This window comes from Podarcis tiliguerta, assembly GCF_965153285.1.
Source record: "Podarcis tiliguerta genome assembly, chromosome: 3".
In the NCBI taxonomy this organism is placed as follows: Eukaryota; Metazoa; Chordata; class Lepidosauria; order Squamata; family Lacertidae; genus Podarcis; species Podarcis tiliguerta.
Window position 1 is genome coordinate 72,506,103 of NC_139536.1, and position 19,951 is coordinate 72,526,053.

Below are 19,951 nucleotides of genomic sequence, written 5' to 3' on the forward strand. Positions count from 1 at the left end.
ATGAACAGGAACCCCAATCATTCAAGGTTCTGAATCATATGGTGGAATTGTAAGTGCGACCAGCTGAAAGCATGAAAATTCCTCTCTCGTGGTAAGATCTGAGGCTATCGCCTGTGGGAATGGTAGTGCTGGGAGCAAGGCTAGCGTTGGGAGCAAGGCTAGTGTAGGCAGCCATGCTTCCCACTCCATGTGTGGAGATAAACATCTTAGCAGAGCTTAATTGTCCAAGATGGAATACGGAATCATTTTCACAAAACTCCACAATTTTTTTAAAAAAAATCACAGGCAGTAAGCTTCATAACCATATTTCACAGCAACATTTTGTACTGAATAGCTCCCTACAACTTTTCACTCAACTATAATCCCTTGCAGATGACCGCAATGCCTGGAGACAGACAGGTCATGCATCCATAGCAGTGACCAGAGAAGGAATGACCACTGGACCACTGATAGACACAACTGCTATTTAAACCTAGACTCAATAATTCTATAGGTCATATGGTCACATTCCCAGGACAGTAGGATTTTCTTTCATCAAAATGTGCACACTCTCCCAATCCTCTTTTAAATATCTCCAGGGGCAAGAGATTTCCTGGCTCTTGATCAATCTCATAAAGCACTAACACATCCAGTTAAAACGGTAATAAAATTGGCAGAAAATAAAATAGAAAAAAACGTAACTACAGAAGACATTACTGAAAGCTCAAAGGTCAATATTTTATGACTGGACATGTTTCTCCAAGTTCGGAAGGCTACACTAGTTCCTTTTGCACTCATCAGGCCTGGTCACTTCAGTGCTGCTAAGGCAGTGAAAACAATGTGGGAGGCAGCAGCTACAAGTTAGCGGCCACAGCAGGCGCTGTGATTCTCCAGCAATTTGAGGTGCATTCCACTGTGTCTCGAGACAGACAGATGACAACAAGGCCTAATCCCTAGAACTGCATATCCAATTGCCAGGTTTCCCCCCGACCAATACCCTTTACATATTACCAAACTGGACTATATGCTAAGAAGGCATTTAATGTACATCTCTTCTTTTTGAAAGCAGTTGGGGGGGGTTGTAGTGTACAGGTTGGGTGAATTAATTCGTTACCACTCCATTGTTTTACCAGCAAAAATCTGCTCACCTGGCATTCTGAGTATGCAAAACTGTTAGTGTGTTTCCCTCTGCTGTCATTTCTTATACCAGGTTGTGCTAGGTTTAGTAACTACAGCATCTTACTTCATAGACAAACATATAATAGACTTCCCCAAGCTGGCTGGTATCCTCCAGGTAATTTGGACTGCTGGTATTATCAGCCATGGTAGCTGTTGGAAGTTGTATTCCAAAACATCTGAAGGGCACCAGGTTACAGAAGACTAACATATAGTGTAGGTGTAGATGTTACAGTGACAAGACTTCCTTAACTCTTGAGACACGAGGAACTGAGGGCATGCCACACCATAAAATCATAAGAAAAGCCCTGTTGGATTAGGCCAGCATCTTGTTCTTATAGTGGCCAACCAGATTTCCATCCTGGGAGCAGGACCTCAGTGCAACAGCAATGTCCCCACTTGCAGTCCCCAGCAACTGGTGTACAGAGGAACACAGAAGGTTCCAACAGTGAAGACAGAACAGAGTCATACATGAATAACCGGCCATACTTATTGAAGATGGACGTTTCCCAAGCTAATTGTTTGGGAAAGTTCTTCCAATAGTCAGGAATGACTCTCATTCAACTCTGTAGTGCTAGAAGGCATATCATTAATCCAGGGGTTGCAAAGATATACCAGAACAAATTAACAAGGAAAATACAAAGAGGTGAAAAGAGAAAGAGAAAGAGAAATATGTGCAGAATAAGAAGATATAGTAAAGAAAAAAGCAGCAGCATAACACCATTTGGGCTAGAATATTTTACTCAGAAAAATTGCCCCCCAAAATGCTTTCAAGTTCAGCCTGACAATCAGAAAGAATACAACATCAAAGTCTTCCACTAGTATCAGGCAGACATAAAATAAAATAAAGTCTTGTAGAGTTCTTTGGTAAGACTGAATAAATACTTTGTGTCATAATCTCTTTGTGCCCTGAGACTTTAATCATATTGTTTCATTTTAAAATTAAGAAAACCAGATTCTTTAAACTTTCTCTAAATTTTGTTTTGACAGCTTCAACTATCCCTGCCATTAAGGCAGCTTTGATTGATTAGTTACAGTTAACTCCTACAAACTTATTACCTCTATTTCTCATACAGATTTTTGGAAGAAAAAAATCTATAATACTACCTGCATGGTAGCTTGTTTACGGTACTTTTAGCTACTGAATATTAACAAGTTCAAAATTCCATAGTTCCATCAGAACTATGTTAATGTTGACATAACATCTGGGTCTCCACAAAAATAGGGAAACACAAGTGATTATCCATGACATCTTGGAGAGATCTGAAAGAATCTGAATTGCAACTAGTGGCTCACTGAGGAGAATAACCACTCATCTGGGGCTCCATATGGATGATGTTTGTCACATGGCATGGGTCCATGGAGGCTGCCATCTTTCAGTGAGGCCAGGGAAGGGGATGGTCACCTGGCAACACCCACCTTTGGCCTCAATGACCTCTCAGGTATTTGTGGGCAGTGCCTGCAAGGCGAATCAGGAGTAGGGGCTTGGGGATTGCACCCAGCCCACCCCTGGTCTATTTAAGGAGGTGGCCAAGTGCAGGCCATCCTGTTGGATGTTCATCACTGGATTTCCCACCCACCCAATCTGTTAGGGGCACGCTCAGTGGGGAGTGGGTATGGGGCATATGGACCTTGCTATGATTTACTCTCCTGCAAGCAAACTGGCCAGCTTGCAGGTTTTCACCTGCCTTATAGCAACCGCCACAACTTTGGCAGATAAGGCATTGGACTGGATCCTTAGTCAGAGGAAGGGGTCCAGGAGGGGTGACTCTGTCCAGGAGCCAAACAGGGAATGATGGGCCAACATATTTCACCCAATGGCAGGCTGTACAGGATCATGGCACACAATCCATGTCAGGGGCGACTTCCCTACACAAGGTCAACCCCACCAGCTTCCTAACAGGTACCAGGAGGACTGCCTGATGCTGGATACAGGCCCAGTGCCTTAGCCAAATCTACTCTTTCCTGTAATCAATAAAGTTGTGGCCTAATTCAACCCAATACCAGACTCCTGTGTCCATTCTTGTGGGCCTCCCTGCACCTGCCGCAGCCATTATGCTCCTGTGCTGGTAATGGCCCATCTTTGCAGCATTAATCCTCCCTTTCTAAATGCCAAGATAATTTTAGGTTATGTGTACATTCAAATCTTACATAAATTAATAACAGTACCAGTGAATCAATTCTCATATCTTCCTATAGCATTTAGCTGCTCACTTTCTCCCTTGATCAGGTTCTTTTTATTTAAGTCCCCCAAAAAGGAACTCACCCAAGTCCCTCATCTCTTTTCTTTTAAAGACAGCTTTAAATTTAGAAGGATTTATCAGAGAAATCCATTCATCACCCATCATTTCATTTGTATGCTGCCTTTTCAAAGTTAAATCCATGCTCAAGGCCGCTTACAAAAGTAACCAGAAACAATAAACAAACAACGGAAAGTATACAACTGAATTCCACATAAATCATAAGATACAAAATAAAAATACAAAAAATAGCATCAAAAGCAGCAGCAACCTCACACTCTCCAACAATCCACCCCCCCCCCCAAAAAAAAACCCAATACCCCAAGTGGCTCTCACAAATTTTAAAATAACATAAACTCATTTGTAGGTCATTTTTCTTTGCCCACACCAATGGTATATAAGAGACAGAGTAAGGGACAGTGGCTGGCAGGCAGTGCACTCCCCCACGGTTACGTTGGCAGACTGAAGAAAAGCAGGTACAAAGAGCTACCACCACTATCAGTGATACCATAAGGACATAAATAAACTGGAAAGAATAACAACTGTTCAGGCCACAAACTGCAGTGGGAGGCAGTGAGGGTATTGCAAACCTGCCCATCATCATATTGATCAGCAAAAACACACACAAAGGAGTGAGTACCCTCTCATTCAGAGCTACGTCACATCTTCCACAGAAGTGGTGAATGGGGAAGCAAGAGAGATTTGAGCTTCTAGTCCTCTCCTAGGAATTCTGCAGATTCGCTCTCTGGAATGGAGCACATGTGTATGAATCTGCAGATGAAGGGCGGTATATACAAATTTATGAATAATAATAATTGAATGGGTTTTTTTGCAGGGGGTGGGGCAACTATGTACTGAATATGGTTCTTAACTCTTGGGTAATTCCCTATACATTTGTGAATCTAACTTTTAAAGCAACACAAGAAATCATGTGTCTAGCAAGGCAGTGAGTCTCTTAACATATTGTTTCATCTCAGACAGGGAGGGAAATGTTAACTAGCTTTTTTCTTCATACTCTTCTGTTCTCAACAGGACTTAGGTGACTGACGAAGCTAAACCCGTTCTATCAGGAACACCTGACCGGCTCAGCTGCTGTGTTTGCATGTTGACAGCCTTGCTGCCCCTCCTCCTTGACCTCTTGGTAAGCAGCAGTGATGCAACCAACTGAAGGTCAGGTGAGCATCACTTGCCCACTACACCATTTGCTACTGCTAGTAACATGGTTGCATTTTGAAACTGTGAGATTCTTATGACAGACCTTAGCACCTGGACTGGTTTGACTTTCATTAGTACACTGCAGCAAATGAGATAGCATGAATACTATTTTAGTGCAATACAAGCACAAGAAAAGTAACAAGTCCAGCCTTCCAGGAAGAGGTGCCTTAACAGCTTTTAGAACAAGGAATGACGCACCCTCAGTTTCCAAGCAATACAACAGTACAGGTTCATTCTACTGAAATATAAATTGTTTTTTTCTATACTGCATTGCCATTAGGAATTAAAGAAAGAATTAAAGTCAGGCAAGGAAGAGTGACTGTTCTGTTCTCCTTAACAAAGGAAAACAAAGATATGCAGCTTGACCCTATGGCTATACTCAAAGGTAAATGAGACTTAATCCCAGTTAAGTGGGTATACGTTTGTTTATGCAGAGAAACATGCTTACTCTGAATTAAGGTCAGAAGCCGGAACTTGTTAGTGTTTATCATTGTCATACAGTATACTGCAAGAAAGCTGCCTTTTTACTTTCCAATGGTTTTTTTTTTAATGCATGAATAGGACATCATACTTTTCTAAACCTACCAAAATGTGATAATCTGAATGACTAAAGTAATTTCTCCACCTGCTAACCAACTGCACAGGAAGTAATATCCCCCTCCAATTAAATGGCAAAGGGCCTACCTTGAAAAAGGTCATCGTTGCTCCATCTTCAACTGCTCCATATTCTATCTTTGTTTGTTTCGCTAAATCATCTGCTGAGTCGATGGGGGACTCCATGCGCTCCACTGTCAGAAAGGCGGCTAGATTAGCGGTATACGAGGAAATGATGATAAGTGTGAAAAACCACCAAATGCCTCCCACTATCCTGGTGGAGAGGGCTTTGGGCATGAGCTCGGAACCTAACGAAAATCAGGGGGGAAAAGATGAATCCAGTGCATAAACATTCGTGTTTCTCATTGTTAGAATTCAGTTCTTTTGAGTTTGTTTGCTTTCGTCACAGGGGTGAGAATGGAATCACTGAGCAAAAGCAAATAAAGCGACAGGCATACATTTTGCTTATACAGACGCAGAACTGAAATTGAAAATAAAACCAAATCCCACTCAAAAGGGAAGGGTAAAAAAGCTTTAGGCAAATCAAGCATTTATGGGACCCAAAAATATAGCAATGGGAGGTCCAAATCAATATTTGGCCGTGATCTAGTGCATAACCAGATTATTATTTTTAATGAGCTTTAAATCAAGTGACAATGAAAAAATAAAATGAGAAAGAGAAGACACTTAAGCTGTTAAAAGAGAACTAAAAACAAACAGCAGTCCTGAGCCTCCCAGTAAAATCTTGCAGCAGCTCTTCAAAGCATTTATGAACCACTAATCTGGCAGCTCATAAAATGTTTTGACTTCTGTAACAAATAAGCTGTTGCCCCAAGGAATCAGGAAAAATGTATCAGAGAAACTCTGATACAAAGAGGGTGCTACAAACCTGAAAATGTTGCCGCCTTAAAAAAGAAAAGTCACCATAATGAATCTATATGTAGCAAGCCAATGGTAAAATGAAACATCTCCCATCTCTATAGTTAGCCCCACAGCTTAAGATAAATGGGGTGGTCAAGCTACACATTTCATTTACTAGAGAGCAGTAGAACTATTACTCTTACACCTATATTATATGAAGACAGACTATAAGTGCATTGCTGGAGTTGCCTGATCATGGCACTAAAAACAGAGGGGGGCTTTAGATATTAATTTGTAATGTACATAATGATTAGTGCTAATTTAGAGCCTAATAATAGTATAGGAGGCACATAGCCTCCTTTTGTGCTTCATCATTAGAAGCCGTAATATTTTTTTTCTTAATTTGCAAAAATATAAAATTGTAAGTTGGCATGCATGAAATTCTTAAAAATGGAAAACAGAATATTTTAATTAACTAATATTGGCAAGGCAAATATATATATATACATATACATTTGTTCCAAAAATATGCAAAAGAATGTTGCAAGGCATATATGCAACAAGGTGTTTCAAAAGAAATATATCCATAGTGTCATTATGATAAAGGATTAGAAATTTTAATCAGTTGGCAAGGTTGTTTTTTTTTTTCATTTTTGTTTTACTTGGGTAAAATGGAATGAAGGCAAGATGGACTATTTTATTCCTGATTAATTATACTGTTTATTTTGCATCAGTTAAGGAACTGGTCCAGAAAGGTAACACATCTTCCGATGAATGGAGCTTATGCCAAACTCAACATCAATTACAGAACAGAAAAAGAAAGGAAAGGAAAGGGGGGAAAGAAAAAGAAAAAAGAAGTGGTATCATAACTGGACTATTCGATCCAAAACAGCCCATCTTACCCTGCAGTTCATCTTACCCTTGCTGTTTCAAACAAAAAAAGCTCTGACAGACTTGGACATGACAGCCAACTCCAGCGCCAGACTTTGCCTAGAATTCTGCAAGGGAAAAAGTAGAAAAGTACCTTTCTGATGTAGTCGCTCCTAGGCCCTGTCAGTCAGACACTTAAAAGACACTAAAATGCTAATACTGCCAAACAGCTTTTACTGCTTTCTCAAAAAAATCGACACTTAGGAAAGTCAAACAAGACTTGAGAGAAAAGAACAGTAGAAATGTTTGCCATAGTTGCCCCAATTACCACAAGTTCATATCTTACCCAAGGATTAAGAGAGAGTGCCACCAAAGCCTGTGAAACAGAGCCTGGTTAGGGGCTGACTGTCATGTACCCAAGGTAACGTCATGTCCAGCACTATATCCCACAATTTCCTGGGAGCAGAGAGGTGTGGGCAAGGAATGAATGAGATTCCTCTATCATGTAGCCTCCAGCATTCATGGAAATGTTGTTTGGGGAGGGGGGTGTCAATGATGGAGATATTAGTGTGTTTCAAAAATTATTACACCTTGTCGGGGAACTTTTCATTTGAGGTTATTACCTGAACTATCCCATCGGCTTAGACCAGGTAAAGAGTAAAGGGGACCCCTGACCCTTAGACCAGGTAGGTAGGATAATTTATATGCCTCTCCCACACTAAACCCAATACAATGCAAGACTATGTCTTAAGGAGACTTCCTGTTTCCTGCTGAGGGAAATGGCTGCTTCCCATGAGATTGGACCCCCAGTAGTGCCAGAAATTCACTAGCCTATAAAAATGGGGCTATAAAGCATGAAGTGTCTTGCTCGTGTGTGTTTTCTCCCCCTGGTTCAATTCAAATGTAACTAAATGCTAATTTGCCACTAAATGGAAAGTGAGTAATGAAATCGGAGACTGTGAGGGGAGAAGGCAGGGAGAAGTAAGTGAATGAGCACAAGATAGTTTACCTTGCACCAAGCTATGGTTTGACATTATGTCTGAAACAAACAAATGAAGGTTCTTTGCACTAATCTTTTTCAGAGGCAAGAAAATAATTATAGGAGGAGGAAGACTATGTTCTAATGGACATTTGGGACCCATGAACATTTCTTATGAATGCCCCATTGTTCATGGTTTGTTTGGTCCTTCACTGTATGTTTGCTTTTTCTTGCAGATTACAAACCTGTATGTCTTGCTACCCAGTGGCGTAGTGTGGGTTGTCAGCACCCGGGGCAAGGCAAGTAATTTGCGCCCCCTAACCCATAGGGGCAGAGAGCTGCGAGTGCAAGCGCCCCCGCCCAGATGTTGCGCCTGGTGCGGCCGGCCCCCCCTGCACCCCCCATGCTACGCCACTGTTGCTACCTCCACAGCAAAAATTGTGATCAGTTCTCTTTAGATGAAACCAACTGCATTCCAGGAATGAAATAAAGTGGCTATTGGGCATGTGCAGGACTCCTTTCCACTCAACCTAGTCCTCTCCTTGTGGTGTGGTTTGTAGATAGTCCTATGTTTCATAAAATATATTTCTTTTATTTCTATTTAGGCTATTATTTATTTACAGGAGTTTGGCATGAGATTTACCACTATGCAATATATTTGGCTTATCTATTTGCCAAGTGCTTTTCTAAATCATGATCTGATTGTAGTTTCGGTCTTTTAAAATGCTGGTGCATTTTGTATTACTCATACGAAAGGATGTTTAAGAATAAAATGTTCAGACTGCAAAGAACACACTGGACATGTCAGATCCAGCCAGAGTTAAACATTTTTAATTTGAATGAAAGAGTGTATTTAACTCTTTTCTGTTGAAATAAATGGAAATTACAATTGCGTCTTTCTGACTGGATTGTGCCCACTGCTATATTATATTTATTGTGGGTCTCCACGTATCAATAACTTCAAAAACAAGAATCCAGAGCAGTTTACAAGCGTGGTAGAGGTTTAATTAAAGTTGTTCTAACTTCCTGCTCCAGGGCAGTTATATCAACATGCCCTAACTCCTACATGTCTCCTAAGACATTCTGTCAAGTACATTAATTACTTTTCCAAAAGGAAATGCTGTTATTTAAAATGAAAGCAAAATAAATGCCCCCCCACCTGCACAAGATACCCAAATACACATGTCCACCTTCTGTACTTTTGGTTGCCGAAATTAAATGCTGGTTCTAGCACCTAAATGTGTACATATACTCTCCTGCAACTGTCAACTTCTCTTAAAATATCTGTTGAAAAATATGCTCAAGAAGGGGACAAATGTTTTTGGTATTCCATGGAGATGTGGGTGTAGTCTACTAAAGGCAAGCAATGATAGCATGAAGAACAATGAATTTTAAAATAAGTAATGTTAATTAGATGACAAACACTATACTGCCTTCCTTTTATATGTGTCGTATTACACTGGGGGAGAGGGGAACCTACTAACAATTTACTATAGATTATATTGTTTAGGACTGCTGCTTATATTGCCCTCTTGTAAATTAAACAAAATAGGCACAAGAGGAGTGCACTGTATAACCAAAATAAATAAATACCCTGTTGATGTGTTATTATCTGTTCTCAGATGAGCATCCCTATAATTTTAGCAACCATCTTTTAAAATGCATTTCTTTGCACATACCGTACAGCATGTGCTACGTCGTTTGCCTTGCCTTTATTAATTTGCATTTAAGGAATCTCAAACAGAACATGGTTGCAACAATTATTGCAAACTGGGATGGCATTTATTAACCATGCAATAAATGGCATCTCATTTCAGCGCTGAATACGGAAAATGAAGGTCTACATCCAAAGTAGACAACAGGAAAGAGGTAATCATGCTTTCAGCTCTTGCTTTGCAAAGATGTCACTGTTTGAAAAATACAGACTAGAGCATCAATTAATTGCAGTGAGATGTACCTATATCCAGGTTAGAGGGAAGTGTCCTGAGAATATTGAGGTTTGGATTTATCTTATTTTGCTGGGTACTCTTTTTCAGAAAGTGGGATTCAAGAATGCCTAGGTGTATTAATGTTAAAAGCTGGTTTATGGTTACATGCACAGAGGCACCCATGCAAGCAATTTGTGCCAGAGAAAGAGAGAACTGTCACCCCCAGCAAAAAGTGGGACATGGCACCCAGGGGAAAGAGCAGGCTGAATCGTATACCTTGCTGCATGAGAGCTCCAACTCCAAACCAGAAACTATTTAGCAAGGTAAAATTGTTTTCCACCACGTCTGAGTCGGGGTTGCAAGGGTGTGGGTTATACCACTCATAGGGACTAAACCTGTGGTAATTGACAGAAAAAAAGAACATATTTAACAAGCAGCGAGCAGAAACTCTATCCAGCAAATTTGCTGCAAAAGAAACAGAAAAAATAAGAAAAGTTAAATAGAAAATAGAGAAAGAAAGTTGTCACAGTGCAATTGCAGTATATAAATACAGGAAGCATTACAAGGAGAAGAAAAAATACCAGTGATGAAGTACCCTTTCCTTCATTAATTAATTTGCACAGTAACATTATATGGTGCCAGTAAGTCTTGCAAAAACAAAACAAATCAAATCAAATCACGGTAAAGGACTCAGTATCACTTAGACCCCCAATAAATAGCACATCGTGTAGTTCTTAGGCATGTTGACACACACATAATAATTAGCAAGTTATTACAGTGTAACACTACTAAAAACTTTGTACAAAGGCTTTCCGATAATGATAATGGAAGGTAAACTGTTAAATAAATGTGTTAATATGATTACACAAGACTAGTAAAATAGCACCTTGAAGCCTAGCAGAATTGTTATTAAATTAAACCTCTAAATGAGCAGGATTTCACTTAATAAAATAAAATAACAGTCTTGCGGGCACAGCGAAAACTAACACGTTTATAATGGTGTCAAGCTTGTGTGGAATACAAACTCCATTATCAGATGAACGTGGCTGAACTGGGTAACATGGTCTGGGGATAGGCCACACGGTTAACAGTGAACCATGAAGATGTTGGCCTACTGTTGAATTATGTGAGTGCCTATTGCTGTGTCTCTTGACCTGATGATGTTCCTCTCAAAGCTGAAGTAATGGTGGGTGAGTGACAGAGTCTGGTGGCTAGATGTCCCATTAGCAATCAATATGCAAAATAATAAATGGACCAATATCAGAAATGGCAAAATGCCACTTGGGAGCATTTGAATTGACTTTGGAGTTGACATCCTAGAGCAAAGAAACTTCAAGTGAGACTGCAACATGAAACCCCTGAATTATAATACCTGAAGAGGTTCAGTACTATCACTTTAGGACTGAACTGAGTCAATGGTGGGTTTTTGTTTGTTTGATTGATTGCTTAGGACATGGCGTGTGTTCATTGGCTTACCGATGCCTGCATGCCTGGGATATCGATAACTGTTTTGTGACTTGCCAATTATACAATTATCACTTTCTGCGCTTTTCTGCATTTCCTTTCCCTCCAACCTCACTCTCTACAATGCCCCCACTACCACACACCCTTAAATCATCATCAATCCCTGAATTGATAATGCCAGTAGAATCACAGTTCACTCAATTGGAGAAGGCTGTCTGGACGTTGCAAAGAGGCAAATCACAGATTCTGGGAAATGGTACTGACCACATAATGTGTGACATTTACATCACTGATGGCTTCTGGTCTGAAAACTTGTTTGTCAAATTGTGGCTAAAACATGCAAAAATGTCAACTCGTTTTTCTTTATTGTTGCCTTGAGGTAGACACAAGACACATGGAAGCAAGTTTCACTGAAATAAAATGGGATTTCCAAGCTAAATATGTTTGAGATCAAGGTGTTCGATATAGACTCCTTTGTTCTTTCCTTTTTTTGCCATGTTTTGATAAATTACTACTGTGGTGCCATATTATTATTTGTGCTTTTGAGGACAAAACACCCTCACAAAATATGCACTTCAGGCACACAGCTTAATGATAGGAGATAAACTTCCTTTCAAATCATGTCTTTTAAATTTTTTGCAGTATGTGAGGATCTTATGTTTAATACCCACAGCACATTAGAAAAAGCAAACACACACAACATAATGCACAATGGACCATAACCGCCACAATAATTAAAGAACTCATGCAAGTTTAAGTGCTATACTCATGGTAATGATTTTTTTAAAAAGAAAAATAAATTTCTCAAGTCTTTAAAGCCACTCTGTTTGTTACAAACCCAAACTGGAATATACACCCATTATTAAAGGGGGGGAACTATCATGTAATTAATGTTATCTGAATAATATTTCTGCCACTTCAGAGAATGCAATTTTCTTCCCAATAATCTTTTCAACACATTAAAATTCAGAAGATCAAACAATCCATTTTTATCCTCTTAATACAATGATAGAACACCTCCTGTCTTAAAAGCCTGTGCTTGAGAAACAAAGAAATGTTTCATTTGGTTCTCAAAAGTAAAACTGACACGCTGCTCACGAAAGGTTGATTGGGTTATAATTAAATATTCTGACCTTATTTCTTCTGCAGCTTTCCAAGAAATCTAGACTGGTTTTACTTCTTTAGTTGTCTACTGTTGTAGCAGGAGTCTTTTCCCCCAACCCATTTCGTGTTTGATGCAGTAAATTATTCACTTGTTTAAATTTAAGCAAATGCATTCCACACACAGCTTTGCCATCTCAATTTTTAAAAGGCTGTATCCAAAGTTTTCTGTCCTGTAGGGCAAGGGCTCTTATGGTAGCAGACAGGTGGGTTTTAATCTTAGGCAATGGAGGAATTGGACTCCACAGCTGTGCTAGCAGAAACTTCTTGCACAACAGATTGTACAATTTGCTGCACATCAATTTGCTGCTTATGGATTCTCTTGCTGGCAAAAAACATTTTGACATTAGATGCAACCTAATATGTGTAAACTTCACAGAGAAGATGTTACAAGACAAAAAAAAAACTCCAAAGAGAAGAAGTTTTAAATTCAGTTTCTTTTAAAACCAAACAGGTATTGTATGTTTTAGGTACTTCCGTCTCAAGGGACACATTCCTCCTCCTCTCAATACTTCTGCTATTCTACAGAAAACTTATGAGAAGAGTAAATATAAATGCGCCAGTTTTCCTTGCTTTGTAATTTGGTCAATTAACAACACCTTAATGATAAGAAACAGTGGAAAATTGTTACTTAATGCAGGTGGGGCACCCCCCCACACACACACACTAAAACCCAATCCCCATAAAGCTATAGAATGGCTCTTTCTATGCTCCTTTCATTCATTTGCAATACATTCCTTCATATTTAGAGACCTGTTCCTGGTCATCTCTTATGCTGGCCAATCATCTCTGGAGATGATAATCATCCCTAAGGTTTCAACCCTGTTTCCATTGGTAAAAAAACAAGTTTTTGAAATAATCAATTCCCGTATGGGTGGCTTACAAAGGGTGGAGGACCCCTCTGAACCTCTAGTTTTTAATTCATTTCCCTTTGAATAAACTCTAGCTGGTCAGGATTCCCTCAGAAATGCACTGAAAGTTTCACAGCACTAGAGCAGGACTCTGAAGAGCCTCTCCAAGCAATCAGATCAACCTGAGCCAAATAGAGGCATCTTTTGCAAGCTGCTAATGGCTGGAAGTACTTTGCCCTCCTTTTGCAAGCACCAGGAAAAAGCAACTGGAAGCACAATCTCCCTATCCTGGCATGGCTATCCAGCGAGTTCACTGTTCAGCTTCCAGTTTCATCATTGCCAGATAGAGATATATAAACATTTCAGTGAAAGGAATAGTGGCAAATGACTCCAAAAGCATGTTCGGTTGTGTATAATTTGATTAATTCAGGGGTGGTACTGAACCCTTTTTAATGCTAGGGGGGCAGGGGAGGAGATTTGGCTGGCATCATAAAGGGGGAAGGAGAGAATCTTGTTTCTTCATGGGCTGAACTGAGACTTTTTATGGTTAAGGGATAGAAGTGTCTACAAAAAAAGTTTTTCCGTGAGCTGGACTGGGCCTCGTTTATTTATTTATGTTTAATGTATTTGAAAATATGATACGGGCATATACAAGAGCACTAACTACCATCTGAGATAAGAACAATAACTTATCATAATTGCTTCAAATAGAACAAAAAATATGATCAGTACTTTGAAGAACACCAGATGTTCATCTTGTTTCTCAGCCCCAGACTACTGCATTAGCAGGGCGCAGTTGTTCCCACACTTCCAGCTGCAATCTCACTTTGAGCGGGGAGGTGGAATGGTGTATTGACTGGATGGTCAAAAGGGAGAGGAATTCTGAGCTAAACAAATCCCTGCTTTTATAAAACTTTAAGATACTTTGTGTGAATGTCTAAGGGCCCGCAGCAGCAGAGTACTGGAGAAGCTTGTGGAACTTGCTGCTATAGTATTTAGAACTGATCCTATGGTGTCTGGGGGGGGGGGGAAATCCTTTTTCTAATATTTTAACTTAAATAAAATGTAATAGTCCTGAACCTAATATTTACTGGAGTGATATACTCTTGTATATGTAGTGGTAAACTATACTGAAGAGGCATGGGTTAGCTTCAGTTACTAACATAATCCCATTCATTTTAATGATAATGATGATGATGATGATGATTTATACCTTACTTAGAAGTAAGTCCCATTGTATTCAATTAAGTGGGCATAGAATTGAACCCTGCTCTTCCAGGTCCTAGTACAACACTCTTAACCATTACATTTATACAACTGCAGGTGATCATTTAAGATATATGTTTTCTGTTCGTTTTTATTTTTAACTTGAGTTCTTGGCATGGTTTAGGGTTGGCACTGGGGGAGTGCAACCTTTAACAGCTGAGTGGCAGGCAGCAATTATTATGAATGGAAAAGTGCATTGTATGAATTGGAAGTGAACTATTTTGTTCCTTTTCTAAAATGAACATTCCAAGCACTGGTGGTTCATTTATTTTATTCAGATAAAATATCTAACATCTTTTCTACTGCCTACAAATTGTGAGTTTCCAGCAATGCGTGTTCTCCTTCATGGAGAGCACGTGTTGTGGTGGGGGCCGCCAGGACACTCCAAAGTTGGGGGCGGGCTAATTGTTCGTTGGCGACTGATGCGATTGGGGCTTCCCTTGTTGTTGGGAAGAAGTTAATGTTGCCATTTGTTGATTGACAGCCAGAAATGCTAAAACTCCTTGCACGAGGCTAGGGCTTCCTCTTTTCGACCGTGGATCGGATTGCCCGTCCCCCCCTCCCTAGAATTAGGGTTGTTCGCTTTGACCTTGCTATGCCTGTCATGGGGTCATCTGCTCTTGGGGCAGGGGCCTGGTAGGAATTTTGTCCATCTGGCTGATTGGCTGGGGCCATTTGGTTTTTGCCTACTGCGTAGCAAATCGTCACAACTTGTAAGGTTGCGGTTAGGCATTGGTTTATGGTTTGGTTGGTTGAGGGGCATGGATTGGCTGTGCCTGCCCCTCTAATGCTGCAGCTGCAAGGGACTCTGTTAAAGGAATTGGGGGAAGTGAGCTCCTGGTTGCAACTGGGGTGAGGGCAGGTTCCCTGCTCCGCGTTACCCCCAAGTGTATTCCCCTATTCTGACTTTCGCATCATGCGGAATGTCAGTCTGTCCCCCATGGTGGGGGCAGATAGTCGCAACCAATGCCTAAGCAACCACTCACAAATTTGTATTTCAATAAAGTTGTGGCCAAACTTATGCCAAAAATCTTAAACAAAAAATTCTGTGTGATGTGTGAGTTATTGGGGTGGCCCTGGGGACCTCGATACACAACTCTCTCTCTCTCTCTCTCTCTCTCTCTCTCTCTCTCTCTCTCTCGTGTGTGTGTGGGGGGGTTTAAAACAGGATTGAGGGAGCATTACCAAATGAGCAGAGATATAAGTTTCTGTTCACTACTGAGGAATTATGACATAACTGCATGTATACTCATGAGAGCAAGCATAAGACTAAATCTCTGTTAAGTGCTAAGTATTAATAAAACTGCAATGTTTAAATGTCCACTGTTTCTTTGCAAAGGAGGAGGACAGAGGGGGAAAACAGAACAGATGGAGGCAACACGTCTATTCGCAAATCAGAGAAGCAACTGTGACAGCAAGGTCCCCTTTGGAACCAAAGAATTTTTTCAGCTGAGGAAGTTACTATTTGTAAAACTGCAGTGCTTAGGTGTCCCCAGTATATTTCCAAGGGGAGAAGTATGGCAGAAAACCAGAACCTGGCCATGCCCTGTGACCTCATTAGCCACACCATGACATTCTAGCAGCCCCACCAGGTTTAGCGGGCATCAATTTATTTTTCATTTTTAATTAAATATAGCACATATAAGGAGGTATAGTTACATAAGAAAACAGAATGAATTTTAATGTTTAAAGTTATATAATCTAAAAAAATAGCACCTCAAACTTAATGTGAAGGACCCCATGTGGAGAGCCATATGCTCAGCAGTCCCTTGGAGATGCTGATGAAGAATCTCAAATGTTCCCACACAGCACCTGGGAGAATTAAGTTAGGGCCTCTTTCCTTTAAGTTTCAACATCGTCCATTCTAATCTTACTTCACTTCCATTTTTTGTAAGCACCAGAAACACTTTTCTGCCCTTCACAATTCAGTAACAGTACCTTTTCCGCCTGTTCTTTTCCTAATTCTAAATGCTTAACACCTTTCTGGGGTGGGGGTAGGGGTGGGGAGAATCTTCAAATTCTTTTGTTCCTTCTCTTCCAAAGATTGATCCTTGTGCTTCATTGGGAGAGGGGGAAAATCACATAAATATGTAAGTATGTCTCCTTATGCCCGTAATAGTTGACTTAATAAGTTTCTCAAATGCCTTGAGAATAAATGTGTCATAAGTATGATACGTTACATCATTTTTCTGACACTAACAAGTGTACTCCCAAACCATCTTGACACATTCCACACAGAATTCACACCTGGAATACACGTTTAGGGTGTGTGGAGGGGTAAATTTAGTTCTCCAGCAACATATAAATGATGGGAAAATGTGATGCACCCACAACTGAAGAAAGGGGTCATGACCCCTACTGAAAAAATTATCAACTCTTTTGATTGTAAAGAAACTATTTCCTAAGAAAGGCTCTTGTTTCAGCATCCAGGTTTGATCATGTTTAGAGGATTTATTTTATTCAAGAATTAACCCCAAACTCATAACCAAATGTGGGAGTTAAAAAAATTGCCTTCAGAGAAGAGTAGCAGAATTATACATTGCTAAAAGCTACTTTACTTTTAAAAATTTGTATATGCCTTCACACATAACACAACATGATGACAGCCTAATAGGCTTCACTATTCCATTAGGTATCACATGCTCATATTAATATGTCACAAGAGACCCTACCCATCTCACCTAAGCTTGCCTGTGGAAAATACTAAATGCAAAGTCAGAAATGATTGGATTCAGAACCAAGATGGCAAGCTGAATGTTTAAGTGTGCATCCCTCCTGATCTCTATGGGTAGATTGTTTGCCATGAAAAAAAGAGGACAAAAAAGGAGTGCTTAGATTTCCATATAAACCTTTGCTGCCTATATAATCTTCCTAGTAGCTACTAACAATCCAGAACTATTAAAAGCCAGTTTTGCACCGAATAATTATTCCTGGATAAAAAGCATGTTCCTCAAGCTATGAGAAGTAGCCTACACTCTAAAAGGGGGCTTAATTAAATTATATACTTACAAGTCGTACTGACAAAGTATGGCTGTGGGACAGAACTATAAGAATTGTATTATAAAAAAAAGCTTCTGACCAATCTCATCTGTGTATCTAGTAGATCATTCACAACTTAGCATATGCCTCATAATAGAAAGACAGGGTTTTGTTTTTTATTCGTTAACCTACCATCAGATGTGTGGTGAAGGATGGTAGAAAGATGGCTTTTCTTTTCCAGTACTATACTGAAGGATTCTCAGGATTATTTCATTGAATAACCAGGAAGTTATCAGCCCCCCCCCCCCCGGGTTTGGCTTGACATCCTATTTGCTATTGTGACTTTATGTCTGCTGGGTCACATCTTCTGAGATGGCTAAGTTAGGGCATGTGAGATGGCCTCCTCAGTGGTAGCCTGCAAGCTACGCAATGCCCACCCCTCCAAAATTGTTCAGCTTCTGTTGGCAGGCAAAGATGTAGCTTATTCCCCAGGCTTTAGGAGATGGGGGAGTGTATTGTTATGTGATGCTGTAATGATGTGATGCTGCTTTTATGCTACTACTATTTATTGTGGATTCTGGTACCATCAAATGCACAGGCCCTTTTGGACCAGGAAGAGGACACAATGGGGGGTGGAAAGGGGTGGGGTAGGCTTATGTATGCCCTGCCAATGCACACAGTAGCCAGGAAGGGAACCCTGGCACAAAATGGTTGCCGCCTGTACTGCAATTTTGTATTTGACTCAATCACTGTAACCCACCTTGGGTGAAGGGTGGGTAATACATTGTGTGTGTGTGTGTGTGTGTGTGTGTAAAATTATATATATAGCTAAACAAAGAACTCCACTTTCACCTTGACTGAACCTTTAGAATATTTCTGATTCTGACTTTCAGAACCATATCAACAAAATCATCTATACTTTTTTTAAAAAAAATAAACCTTCTGTTGAGACTTTTTTTCTCCATTGCATGGCTATCTATTTTCCCTGTCTATTAGTACTCTGCTTTCCTAACATCATGGGTGGTGTCTGAAATGTTTTTAAAATCTACAAAGGAACAGACATAATTGCATGTAGTTTCATCTGAAACACAAAGATTAAACGTGAACAGGGAGCTGAACTAGAAGATTTATCTGACACTAGAAAACAGAATATTTGTATCTTTGGGAGACTGTGTAGAATTATTTTATACTTCTTAAAACAATAGCACATTGCTTAAAGTACATTGCTTCTGACTAGGGAGGGGTGAATCTGTCAATTTCAGTTTCTCATTTTTACAATCTTAAATTTAGTTCTCCATATCAGTTTGAGATTTTTTTTAAAAAAGCCCTCATGGAAATTCATCAGCAAATTTGTTTGAATATTCACAATATCTGCAATTTTGCCTAATATACATACTCTGGCAAAGCCATTTGCCCTGATCTGATGCCTTTTAATATTATTTTCACCAGCTTATGGATTTTTATGCCCACTTCATCATGGTATATGCATTTTTTTACACACTACTTGGCTGAAGAACTACACTGCAAAATTCAGAGAAATTGGGACTTTAAAGGTTGGTGGTGATTCAGTTCACGGACTATTTCGGCAAGTATGAATTAGACAGGTTCAAATTTAAATGTGAACTGCATTGAATCATTACTAGTTCAGACATAAAATTACTGCCATGGAAAAATAGACAAAAGGAAATAAAATCAGGTAATGTTTGCTAGTTTCTCCTCCCCAAAAATGAGGCACACAAATTGGAAAAACAAAACAAAAACCAAAGCTAACTCTATAAAGAGCCCCTGTGGTGCTGGAACCATAGGACAAGGAGGAATTAAGCTGACAACCCTAACATTTACTGTGATCCAATCCCATCTGTTCAAGCTATAGAAAATGTTGAAGATAGTCCTGTACTTCCCAGAAAGGATAAAATTGCTTTTGGATACATACCCATTTGTTTCCTATCAGTATTTTCTTCTTTCTTAAAAGAAAAAAGCTAGAGGGAAAAGTAGCAAAGCAAAGAAAAAAAATTATTAGGGAACTGAATGCTCACTTTATAGCAGGGGAAAGCTAGACGGGAAGAATCTGATAAATCACTACTTAACAAACACTCAGAAACTCCTAGGGTACTTAGCTTGAAATTTACTGTAGAAAGAAGATGACTGCAGTAGAATAAGTGTATCTGAAGGCTGCAGAAGGAGATGGAGCACTCTGAAACACTCCAGAAAAAGAAACATACCATCCATAAATCTTTTAAAAGTTACAATTTGTTTTACAGATGGTAGAAGTTTCACTGTTGCTCTAGATAGCAAGCATGTGAAAAGATAGTAGAAAATCCCAAAAAAGAAAAGCCGAAAGCTGATCATATGCTTTCACCAAGAGTTTCTTGTGCTTCTTTCACCTTC

At 39.7% G+C, this 19,951-nt stretch overlaps 1 protein-coding gene across 4 annotated transcripts in view; it reads right to left on the reverse strand.

Moving 5' to 3' along the window:
- Positions 1-19,951, reverse strand: part of GRIK2 (glutamate ionotropic receptor kainate type subunit 2) — a 432,204-nt gene that overhangs the window by 95,031 nt on the left and 317,222 nt on the right. For 3 of the 4 annotated variants that reach the window (XM_083433428.1, XM_083433429.1, XM_083433430.1), the window contains exons 13-14: positions 10,119-10,237; positions 5,295-5,512 (exon numbers count right to left, since the gene is read on the reverse strand). In XM_083433428.1, the coding sequence (XP_083289554.1) occupies positions 5,295-5,512; positions 10,119-10,237 (337 nt within the window). Of the gene's footprint in view, positions 1-5,294; positions 5,513-10,118; positions 10,238-19,951 lie in introns of those variants that run through there. The other variant, XM_083433431.1, reaches the window with a different exon arrangement.